Genomic DNA, 12,883 nt, shown 5'->3' on the forward strand with positions numbered 1-12,883 from the left:
TTGAAAAGAAGATTGCACTGGAAGCAAAAACACACAGTAAAAACTTTTTTAGTTATATTAAAAGCAAGAAGCCGGGAAGAGAATCAGTTTAATCACTAGATGACAGAGGGATAAAAAGCTCTCGAGGAAAATGAGTCCATAGTGGAGAGATTAAATTAATTATTTGCTTCGGTCTTCACCAAGGAAGATGTGGGGGAGTAACTGGTGCCAGAAATGGTATCCACTTCTGATGAATCAGAGAAAACCAAATCTCTATAAGAATAGAAGATGTAATGGGCCAATTTACATAAGAACATAAGCAGTGCCTCTGCCGGGTCAGACCAGAGGTCCATCCCGCCCAGCAGTCCGCCCCCGCGGCGGCCCAACAGGTCATGACCTGCCTTAATCACCAGAAGGGGCCCCCTTGCCCCCTAGGTTTCTCATCGAAGTCCTATCTTCCCATCAATGTCCTAACCCTCCGGCCTTGCACCTGCACGACCTGGTGAGCTGTCTATACTTATGCAACACCCCAGCACCTCCCTCAGTACCCCACGATCCCCTTTTCCCTCAGGAATCTGTCCAATCCCTGTTTGAATCCCTGTACTGTACTCTGCCGGATCACTTCCTCCGGGAGCGCATTCCATTTGTCCACGACCCTTTGGGTGAAGAAAAACTTCCTTGCATTTGATTTGAACCTATCTCCCTTCAGTTTCTCTGAGTGCCCCCTCGTACCTGTCGTCCCTTTTAGTCTGAAGAACCTGTCCCTGTCCACCCTCTCTATGCCCCTAAGTATTTTGAAGGTCTCTATCATATCCCCCCTGAGCCTCCTCTTTTCCAGAGAGAAGAGCCCCAGTTTATCCAGCCTCTCAGCATATGGGCAGTTTTCCAGCCCTCTTACCAGTTTCGTTGCCCTCCTTTGGACTCTCTCAAGAACTGCCATGTCCTTCTTGAGGTGCGGCGACCAATATTGAACGCAGTATTCCAGATGTGGGCGCACCATCGCTCGATACAGCGGCATGATGACTTCCCGCGTCCTGGTTGATATGACCCTCTTGATGATGCCCAGCATCCTGTTGGCTTTCTTCGAGGCTGCTGCACACTGTGCGGATGGTTTCATGGATGGATCCACTAGCACACCCAAGTCTCTCTCAAGTCCGGTGTCTTCCAGCAATCTCCCCCCCCATTTTATACTCGAACAACGGGTTCTTTTTCCCTATGTGCATGACCTTGCATTTATCTACGTTAAAGCGCATTTGCCATTTGTTTGCCCAGTCTTCCAGCTTGTCCAGGTCCCTTTGTAGGTCCTCACACTCCTCCCTGGTCCTAACTCTGCCGCACAGTTTGGTATCGTCTGCAAATTTTATAACCTCACACTTTGCCTCCGTTTCCAGGTCATTGATAAATATGTTGAAGAGTAGCGGCCCCAGCACCGATCCCTGCGGCACACCGCTCGTGACTCCCCGCCAGTCAGAATATTGGCCCTTTACTCCGACCCTCTGTAGTCTACCTGACAGCCAGTGCTTGATCCATCTGTGTACATCCCCGCCCACCCCGTGGTTCCACAGCTTCCTAAGCAGCCTTTCATGTGGCACCTTGTCAAAGGCCTTTTGAAAATCGAGGTAAATGAAGTCTATGGGTTCCCCTTTGTCCACCTCACTGCTTATTCCCTCAAAGAAGTACAGAAGGTTTGTCAGGCACGACATTCCCTTACAGAATCCGTGCTGGCTTGTCCGCAGTAGGCCATTTTTCTCGATGTGCTCGCAAATGCTGTCCTTGATCATTGCTTCCACCATCTTCCCTATAATTGAAGTCAAGCTCACCGGCCTGTAGTTCCCGGGGTCACCTCTCGATCCCTTCTTAAAGACAAATTGAACAGTAGCAAATTGCCTGGCATGTCCTAAGAAATCTGTAGTCCCTTGAGCGCCTTAGTAATAAACGCGGATAGCGCCTCTCTGTGGAAAAGACGAAGGGCCTACAAATCCCCATCCAACACGGACCTTGTGAGAGGAGGAGACTATCAGGGTTCAAAGCAGGGTCTACCGCCGCTGCGGTTTCCATCCTGCATCTTTGAGCAGTCTGAGCCCCGACCCCAGCTGTCCCTGATAGCTGGTCCATCAAAAGGCAATTGTCCCGGGACACATCCCAAACGGAACCACAGCAGATACGCACATAAGAAAAGCCTGATGCATCAATAACACAAATTCTGGGGAAAACGGCATCGCCGTAGAGCCAGCGTGTAGAAGTGCCGGATCCGGTGTGCCCAGCCACAAAAACGCTCTGCTAGCATCCATATCTGCTCCTAATTCCTGTCCATAACCCGATGAACCTGAAGCCACGAGGCCCGCCAAAGTCAGAACAAACGAAGCCACTTCAGACACACAGGAATCCACACTGCCCCCGCTATTCCACGAGGGTACCATCCGAGCAGCCAGCCAAGCAGAGGACCAACGACCCATGCCACTTTCCAAAGCGCAAATACTGCTTAACACCCTCTGTGGCCATGAGCCGCACAAATAAAAAGCGCACAGGAAAAAAAGCGCACCATACTCGCAGAATTGACGTGTGAACACCCGCGCACAATATAAAAAGAATATATACTCACAATTTGCAGGGACAGTAGTTGCAGTGTGAAAGAGAAAGATAGTGCAAAACGGTCTCTCTCTCTTTTTTTTGTAACCCAACTAGGAAAGAAGAAAAAATACAGAGACCATAGGACCCTCAAACACTAGAGGGAGGATGGGGTAGGGACTGGAGGGGGGGTGCAGTTGTACCCCCAAAGCTGGCACCGCTCAGCCAGACACCCCTGCACTAACTTTATAAACAGACATTATTTGCAAAACAAAGGCCACTTACAATGATTACAGTGTTAACATATGACACTTTTTTAATTTATTGTAATTGTTTCATGGCACTTTAATAGATGACTGTTATTTTCTTTATTGCAGGGTACTAACCGCCTGCTGGGCTTATCCATGAGTTCTCTGTATCTCGAGGACAGCATTTCATTGTATTTGCTTTCTCAGTTTGCAAGATGATTTTGCAGTAGTGGCAAATATGTGTGATGGAAATAAAAAGAATTATAATTTTTTTCTTGAAAATGTTTAAATGCATAATTAAGTTAAAAACACTATGCCATTTCATTCTGAAACTAATTTTCTGAAATCTTTAACTTCACAAATTAATGAAAATCTTATTTTTGTTTTTTTCCTGACCATTATATTTTCAAGAGATCCATCCGGTCTTTTGCAAACGATGACCGCCATGTTATGTCAAAACACTCAACCATTTACCCATCTCCAGAAGAGCTTGAGGCAGTACAGAATATGGTGTCTACAGTGGAATGTGCCCTTAAACATGTGTCAGACTGGATGGATGAACTGAACAAGTCTGCTAAATCTGAGAAAGATGATTGTAAGAAAGAAGATTCTGCTGAGAGCAATAACAAGTGAGTGTGATATAGCTTATTCAGCATTTACTCTGCTATGAAAAAATTGATTTAGCTTTTTGCATTCAGAACATTTTTAAATTAGTTTTTCTTGACTCGGATAAATGCCTGCAGTTAATGTACCAAAACCTTAAAAAAATTTTTTTTAAAGTGACAAAGAAATATAAGATCTTGGTTACATAGTCAATTCTAATCTTAGTCATTATTTAGAGAGTATTGAGTGCTATTAGTAGAAATTCTGCATTATGACTTGTTTTGCACTTTGGGCTCCTTTTACAAAGGTGTGCTAGCGTTTTTAGTGCAGGCACTAGCTGAAAAACTACCGCCTGCTCGAGAGGAGGCGGTAGCGGCTAGCACGCGCTATTCCGCGCATTAAGGCCCTAACGCACCTTTCTAAAAGGAGCCCTTAGTTGTGGATGATAGTATTAGGACTTTTCAAAGTATGAAAAAGTATAACTGAAGAAGTTGCTTTTAAGTTACTCCTATTTATTTTGCATGAATTTCAAAACTCTTTGGGTATATCAGTTAGATTTTTTTACCTCTATATTTTTTTATGCAGAAAAAGATTGTAGCTTTAACACTGAAGTCTCCTAGTTAGATACAGACTTCATACACCTTATTCTAGGAATCAGCTTTTCCATGGTGACCTGTTGCTTAAAGCAGTTTTTTTCATTTTGAAAAAGTTGTAGGGTAGTATAGTTTGACACCCATTTGGACTGGTATTTTTGAAATGTGCATCTAAGGGCAAAATATTAGACACTAGAGTAAGTCTAAACTTCACAGATGGCCACCTCAGGATAGGATTTCGTGGTTTCCTGCCGTAAATGCGTCGGAAGGCTTGCGGTTTCGCAGCCGTATATTCTGTGTGCCGCGGCCCGTGAGGGGCATGAACTGTGTGTGGACTGTGCACTATCCTCCTTCGGAGAGGCACTGCTTTCATCTAATTCCACCGAAGATGCAATTCCAGTGTCCGGGATGCCAAAATTGGGCGAGGAAGGTACTTTTGAGAAATGCAAGCGCAGTTCCAGGGAAAAGTCTCATAAGTCTTCAAAACATTCCAAATCAAGTCCCGCAGATCTGCTCTGGTCTTCCGGGGACTATTTTCCACCGGAATTTATGGATATGTTGTATCAGGCTTTCATGAGAAAGCGGGCTATGCTTTTGTCTCCCTCTCAGACTTCGGTGCGGTAGTCTGTTCAGCCTTTGGATTCCAGCATGTCAATCTGCTGCCTTGCTGGTTCACCTGAAAGCCAGCGGCAACTTCCCGCTATTGCCTCGGTGCCTACGTTAATTTCTATGCCGTTGTTGTCGCACGTCTCTTTGGCGGGCTTCGCTGACGTGGCTAGCCTAGCGGATCTCAGGGATTCCCAGAACACTGATTTCCGCAATCTGGGAGAGGATGAGACGGTGCACAGGCTCTTTAAGTCCAGTCGCCTTCCTGATCTTATCTCTGAATCCCTACGGATATTGAAACTTGATTCAGACTCAATGGTTCAGGTGGAGTGTTCCGTCATGAGTTCTAAGCCCCCGCTTTCCGCTGCATTTCTGGATCTGGTGGAAATGCTCTTGGAGGTTTGGGAGGCCCTGGAGGGTCCCCTGAAGTGTGCTAGGACCATAGCTAAATTGTATTCCATGGCATCGGAATTTTCCAAGCGCCTAGTTCCGCCAAGGTTGGATTCGGCGGTGACTCAGGTCACTAAATGTACATCTTTGCCCTCGGGTGGAGGGGTTGTCCTGAAGGAAGTCCAGGACCAAAGACTAGATTTTGTCATAAAGCATTTTTTTTTATTCTGCTGCAACGGGAGTGTGAGTTGCAGGGCTTGGGCATGTCATACTAAACTTCGTCAGGATCCTGATGAGGTTGTCCTTTAGGATCTCGACTTCCTGGTTTCTGGAGTGAGTTGTTTGGCAGACCCACTCTATGATAATTTGAAAGTTTTTGCTAAGCTGGAAGCTTATTCAGTTTCTGCTAGGAGAATGTTATGGATTCGCTAGTGGTCAGTTGATTCTTCATCCAAAGCTACGCTGAGCAAATTGCCTTTTAAAGGTTTGCTCTTGTTTGGCCAGGGTTTGGATGACTTGAAGGCAAGTGTGCAGGACTGTAAGCCTAAGGCGCTTCCTGGCTCTAGACCTCATCCGACCAGGGGAAGGGAATGGCCAAATTTTCATCCCTTCCGGAAAACCTCATAGTATGCCGGACCTCCTGCGGCGGGACAGCGTTTCAGAGCATCCTACAGACCTCGCTTTGGAGGTGCAGTGCACCAACAGCCTTCCAACTCACGACCTCCTGCCCCTTCAAAGAGAAAATTATGGGAGCGGCTTTCGGCCTTCCATCCAGAATGGCTAAAGATAACCTCGGACCAGTGGGTCCTAGAGGTACTCAGGGATGGTCTTCGACTGCAGTTTTTTCGGCCCTGTCCTCTCCTGAGGGAAATCCGGATAGGGCCAGCAAGGTGTGCGCTACGGTACACCGGTTACTGGATCTGATAGCCATACAGCTGGTCCCAAGGGACGACTTGGGCTCCGGGAGATACTCGATTTACTTCATCATGCCAATGAAGGACTCTGACGATTGCAGACCAATTCTGGAACTGAAAGCAGTGAACGCATTCTTGCGAGTTCTGCAGTTCTGGATAGAAACGGTGTGTTCTGTCTTAGAGCAGTGATATCCGGGGAGATTTTTGCTTCCTTGAATCTCACGGAAGCATATCTTCACAGTCTGATATTCCCAGATCATCGGAGGTTCCTGAGGTTTCGTGTTCTCGTGAGGCAATTCCAGTTCGCAACGCTCCCTTTCAGTTTGGCATCGGTGCCCAGATCTTTTATCAAGATGATGGTGGTGGTGGCTGCCCTTCTGCGATCTCTGGGTGTGCTCGGTCATCCGTACCTTGACGACTGGCTGATCAGAGCTTACTTGTGAGCGAAGGGCCGCTTGGTGGCTCGCCAAGTGGTATCTTTGCTGGAATGTCTCAGATGGGTGATTAATCTGAAGAAGAGTCGCCTCGAGCCGACCCAGGACTTGGAGTACCTGGGAATCTAGTTCCACACGGGTCTGAACTGGGTATTTCTTCCAGAATCCAGAAAACTGAAACTCAGTAGTGCAATTCGGGATATGTTAGTGGTCTCGGCCCTGATGGCCTGGCAGTACCTACAGGTGTTGGGTCTCATGGTGGCAATCATAGATGTGATTCCATGGGTGAGAGCTCGCCTGCATCCTCTTCAGTTTTCACTTCTGGCGCGGTGGAATCCCCAAAGAGATGCGCTGGGGATGAAGCTGCCTTGGTTGGCAACAGCGCACATCAGTATGTTGTAGTGGTTGAACCCGGTCACTCTAAACCAAAGGGCTTCCCTCTGCAGGCCTTGGACTGGGTGATCCTGACCACGGACGCGAGTCTCTCCGGCTGGGGTGCAGTTTGCATGTCGGTCCCGTTCCAGGGCTGCTGGACGGTACAGGAGAACAAATGGTCCATCAATTGACTGGAGCTGCAAGCGATCCGTTTTGCTCTGCTGAGATTTCAAGGGTGTCGCTGCCAGAAGGCTGTCCATGTGTTCTTGGACATTGCGATGGCTGTTGCCTATGTCAACCATCAAGGGGGGTACAAAGAGTCCCCTGCTGGGCTTGGAGGAACAACATCTGGCTCATTAGGCCAGCGTAGACAACATTCAGGCAGACTTTCTCAATTACTAGACTATGGACCAGGGAGAATGGTTCCTGTCTGGGCTGGCGTTTGAAACCATAGTGCACCGCTGGGATTGTCCTACCTTCGATCTGATGGCGTCTTCTCAGAACAGGAATGCAGGCAGATTTTTCAGCCAACGACGGAAGGTTGGCAGTGAAGGACTTGCTACTCTGGTTCAACCTTGGCCCGAAAGGGAACTTCTGTACGTTTTTCCCCCTTGGCTTATGATAGGACGAGTGCTGCACCGGGTATCCTTTCACAGGGGTCTGGTGTTCCTTGTGGCTCCAGACTGGCCCAGAAGACCTTGGTATGCAGACCTTGTGAGGTTGTCCTTGGAGAGGGATCTGTGTCTTCCTTGCCATCGGAGTTTGCTCACGCAGGAGCCGATTGCACTTCAAGATCTTACGGCCTGGTTCTTGAGCAGGTAGCCTGGGTGGCCAGGGGTTATTCTTCTGTGGTTATCGCCACGCTCCTGCAGAGCAAGCAGAAATCAACTGTATCGGCCTACGCAAAAGCCTGGTATGTGGGGGTTCAGGTGGACCCTTTGGTACCGTTGGTGGCTCATGTTCTAGACTTCCTGCAGGCTGGCCTCAGGAAGGGTCTGGCGGTCTCTTCTCTACGTGTTCAGATTGCGGGACTCTCCTGTTTAGGTCCCTCTTCGTTCAGGGGTTCTCTGGCTTCTCACCCAGATGTTGGCCGATTCTTGAGGGGGGCCTTGTAACTGCTTTGCCTGTCGTAGAACCAGAATATGGTCCAATGCTTCCTGACTCATCCGCCCTATGAACCCCTGGAAGGTATCTCTGTAAAATCTTACCATTAAGACTGTCTTCCTAGTGAGCGGTCACATCGGTACGGCAAGTGTCAGAGCTTCAGGCTTAGTCATGCGGAGAGGTTCCTTTCTTTGCATCACAGAGTCTGCAGTGATTTTGAGGACTGTGCCTTCTTCTCTTCCAAAAGTGGTTTCCACTTTCCATGTCAACCAGGAAATTCACTTGCCAACCTTTGTTCCTTCGGGTTCCAAGTCTCAGGACCATGCTTTGTTGTCTCTGGATGTACGGCGTCTAATTTTGAGATACCTAGAGGCCACTAACGACTTCCATCTGCCGGATCATCGGTTTGTCCTGGCGGGCCCCGCGAATCGGGGTCGGCCTGCTTCCAAGGCTACCATTTCGCTTTGGATACATGTGGTCAGTTACGCGGCCTATGTGGCAACGGGGAAGAAACCTCCCCTTGGGGTGAAGGCTCACTCTACCAGAGGAATGTCTTCCTCGTGGGCTGAATCTCATGCGGTCTCACCTGAGGAGATTTGTCGGGCAGCCATGTGGGCTTCCCTTCGTACCTTTTCCAGGTTTACCGGCTTGATGTGGCGGCTAAGGGTGATACGGCCTTTGGCTCTTCAAGTTTCAAGTTTATTAAAAATTTGATTAATCGCTTATTCAAAATTCTAAGCGATATACAAAAAGTAAAATTACAAATTTCAGGGGGTACAGAACAAACAATTTTGACTAACCAGACCAAACATACAAAACAAAAAGGGGAAAAATGGGAAAAGAAATACAATTATTGATAGAAAAGAACAGAAATAGGGGAAAAAACAACAGGGAATAATAATAATAATTTTATTCTTATATACCGCCATACCGAAAAGGTTCTAGGCGGTTCACAACAAATAAAATTGATACATACAATGCAGATAAAAGCGAAAGACTTGAAATAAGTCAGAAAATAAAATCCATTAAAGCAGGGGTGTCCAATGTCGGTCCTCGAGGGCCGCAATCCAGTCGGGTTTTCAGGATTTCCCCAATGAATATGCATGAGATCTATGTGCATGCACTGCTTTCAATGCATATTCATTGGGGAAATCCTGAAAACCCGACTGGATTGCGGCCCTCGAGGACCGACATTGGACACCCCTGCATTAAAGGCTCCTAATTTAGCTTACTAGCAGTCAAATGCATCTTTAAAAAGAAAGCATTTTAATTTGCTCTTGAATCTGTCAAGGAGGCTTCTGTTCTCACGGAAGGCTCATCAGGCCCACCCCCTGAGATTTGGGACTGTTTTGATATACGTCCCACCAGTTCAGCCTCCAGAGGAATTGTACAAGAGTGAAAGATTAGGTTTCTTACCTCTGCTAATCTTCCTTCTCTGGAGGCTGAATTCCCGCCCATCTGTTTTGTCCAATTCGCAGGTTGCCTATTCATTAACTGGTAAGCTGCATTTCTGTCTTTGACCAGCCTTACTAAAAATTACATGCGTATTCCCCTTGGTAAGGTTTAGGGGTTGGTGTGGTCCCTGGGGGTGTACTAGGGGGGGGGGTGCCCCTTCTACTCTTCAGGCTGTGTCTATGTTCCATAAATTTCCTATGTTATGCAGTTTTATAATGTTTACATTATGTGTTTGATTACAGTTGGCCTTTTTTGGCCGCAGTTTTTAGTGTAATAATTTCTTGAGCAGAATTGACTGGTAGCGGGAGTTCCTGCGTCCTCTCTTTCTTTTCTTCTGTTTCCTGTTGTCATAGATCTACCTGGCTTTTCTACTAACTGAGCATGACAGCACAATATAATCTTATTAACAACACATAATGTTTAACCACAAAATTAAAAAACAAAAAGCACACTGTATGCTTCTCAACATTCATTCCTACCAGAATTCAGATAACCCCATGCAAATACAGGACTAAAAACTAAAAGTACTAATATATACAAACCAAATCCTAAGATTCAAGACTCTGCATGCAGTACAATCCCAGAGAAAAAGAATCAAATGCATTTCTTCCTGAACAATGCAAAATACAGACAGCAGATGAAAATCAATCACTAAATTCAAAACTAAAATCATTCCCTCTACCTTTGTTGTCTCTCTCCCTCCATGCTGTACCTTAACTTCTGGCCTGCTCCCGCCTGGCAATTTTATGCTGCTCCTGGTATTATTTTCGGGCCGGCTCCCTCTTCCTCACTGACGCAGTGCACAAAGACGTGGGCAGCGGCTCCTCGTGCATCATGTGTCTGAACTGGAAGCCTTCCCTCTTGACGTTGCAACGTCAGAGAGAAGGCTTCCAGTTCAGGCATGTAAGAGCACTGCGGAAGAGGGAGCAGGCCTGAAAATAAAGCCGCATCGATTGCACTGTGGATCGGCGGCTGAAAAGCAATGTTCTCGGGCCTGATGCACATGCCAGCCTTGTGGACTGGCAGGAAATTTCTGCGGACCGGCACCAGTCCGTGGACCGGCAGTTGAAGAACACTGCTTTATGTAATCACTTTGTTGACCAAGAAGAAAATTAACTATCTTCAAGTCCACACAAGTCACCCATTAATGTTCTTGGTAATTTATCTTTTCCAAAGAGCTGGCCTTGTACTCTTCTTTCATCCTGGTGGAGTGACTGATTGGAATAGAACCATATTTGTTGCCGTTATTTAAAAGAACACATTTCAAACTGTTTTGAACTGTCAATGAAAAGACGCCAATCACTTGGGTTATATTCTGAAAGACCCATTTTCTTCAGAAGGTTTCCGATGTCATTGTAGAATACTAACTTGTTGTCTTCGGTAAAGAATGGCAGTAAGTCCGTGTCTCTCCTTCGATAAAATATAATTTTTGTTCCAGGCTAAGGTACATTCTTTTGCTTTAGTCTGGAGGCAAGCAATTCAGAAGTCTCCTTGGAAAGATTAAGTCCCTCATCTCATCACTCAATTCATTCTGGTCAAAACATTCACTATGTGAAGTTAGGAATCACTGTCACTGCCCCCACTTTCTTTAACTTGTGCGATATCAAACATGCAAGACTCATCCTCCAAGAACAGTTCATGGAAAAGTGGAACGGGTACAAGATCCAAGTGCGGAACAGGTCTCCTGGCTGAAGGTAGTTCAAGGTAAGACCACTTTTCACAAGTATTTTGATTAATGCCTATGATATTAACAACACAAAAATAACAGTCCAAATTTTAGGCAGCTTCTCTTTCCATTTGTCTATTGGTGCAAATGCTCCATACAAGTTTTGCATACAATATGAGGAGCCCATGGCTTATCTTGATCTCCAAGCTTTACACCTAAATAACCTACATATGCTCTTTTTTACAAACTTAGAAATAGGTTTCCTACTTGCTTTCAATGTGTACTTCCCACAAATATAGCAAAATATGTTGGGATGATTCAAGAAGCTACCCAAAAAAATCTCAGGAAGGACATACAAAACTCCTAAAACTAATAAGAACATAAGAAGTTGCCTCCGCTGAGGCAGACCAGAGGTCCATCTCGCCCAGCGGTCCGCTCCCGCGGCGGCCCATCAGGCCTATTGCCTGAGCAGTGGTCCCTGACTATTTCTATAACCTACCTCTACTCCTATCCCTATAACCTACCTCTACTCCTATCTGTACCCCTCAATCCCTTTGTCCTCTAGGAACCTATCCAAACCTTCTTTGAAGCCCTGTAACGTGCTTCTGCCTACCACAGCCTCCGGAAGCGCGTTACATGTATCCACCACCCTCTGGGTGAAAAAGAACTTCCTAGCGTTTGTTCTAAACCTGTCCCCTTTCAATTTCTCCGAGTGCCCCCTTGTACTTGTGGTTCCCCATAATTTGAAAAATCTGTCCCTGTCTACTTTTTCTATGCCCTTCAGGATCTTGAAGATTTCTATCATGTCTCCGCTTCTCCAGGGAGAACAGCCCCAACTTTTTTAGTCTGTCAGTATATGAGAGATTTTCCATACCCTTTATCAGCTTAGTTGCTCTTCTCTGGACTCCCTCAAGTACTGCCATGTCCTTGAGGTACGGCGACCAGTACTGGACACAGTATTCCAGATGCGGGCGAACCATTGCACAATACAGTGGCAGGATGACTTCCTTCGTCCTGGTCGTGATACCCTTCTTAATGATACCCAACGTTTTGTTTGCTTTCCTTGAGACTGTGGCGCACTGTGCCGACGCCTTCAATGTTGTGTCTACCATCACTCCCAGGTCTCTTTCAAGGTTACTTACCCCTAGCAGTGATCCCCCCATTTTGTAAGTGAACATCGGGTTCTTTTTCCCTACATGCTTGACCTTGCATTTCCCTATGTTGAAGCTCATTTGCCACTGTTTGGCCCACTCTTCCAGTGTCGTCAGATCCTTTTGGAGATCTTCGCAGTCTGCCATGGTTTTAACCCTGCTGTATAGTTTGGTGTCATCCGCAAATTTAATGACCTCACATTTTGTTCCCACCTCCAGGTCGTTAATGAATATATTGAACAGGAGCGGTCCCAGCACCGACCCCTGCGGAACTCCGCTCGTGACCCATTGCCGGTCTGAGTAATGGTCCTTTACTCCAACCCTCTGTTTCTTGTCTGCCAGCCAGTTTTTGATCCATTGGTGGACCTCTCCTTGCACCCCGTGGTTCCATAGCTTCTTAAGCAGTCTTTCGTGTGGTACCTTGTCGAAGGCCTTTTGGAAGTCCAAGGTAAATGATGTCTATGGATTCCCCTTTATCCACCTGGCTGTTTACCCCCTCAAAGAAGTACAATAAGTTTGTGAGGCATGACCTACCCTTGCAGAAGCCATGCTGACTCGACTTTAGCTGTCCATTGTTTTCGATGTGTTCACAGATGCTGTCCTTAATCAGCGCTTCAATCATCTTTCCCGGGACCGAGGTCAAGCTCACCGGCCTGTAGTTTCCTGGGTCACCCCTTGAACCTTTCTTGAAGATGGGCGTGACATTTGCTATTTTCCAGTCCTCCGGGATCTCTCTAGTTTTTAACGATAGGTTGCATATTTGTCGAAGTGGCTCTGCTATTTCGTTCCTTAGTTCC

General features: G+C 46.6%; 1 protein-coding gene across 9 annotated transcripts in view; it reads left to right on the forward strand.

The window, feature by feature from the left end:
- The window catches only part of STRBP (spermatid perinuclear RNA binding protein), a 307,353-nt gene that overhangs the window by 73,945 nt on the left and 220,525 nt on the right, over positions 1-12,883 (forward strand). For all 9 annotated transcript variants that reach the window (XM_033959926.1, XM_033959928.1, XM_033959924.1 and 6 more), the window contains exon 3: positions 3,207-3,424. In XM_033959926.1, the coding sequence (XP_033815817.1) occupies positions 3,207-3,424 (218 nt within the window). The remainder of the gene's footprint in view (positions 1-3,206; positions 3,425-12,883) is intronic.

This window comes from Geotrypetes seraphini, chromosome 10 (genome assembly GCF_902459505.1).
Source record: "Geotrypetes seraphini chromosome 10, aGeoSer1.1, whole genome shotgun sequence".
Classification (NCBI taxonomy): Eukaryota; Metazoa; Chordata; class Amphibia; order Gymnophiona; family Dermophiidae; genus Geotrypetes; species Geotrypetes seraphini.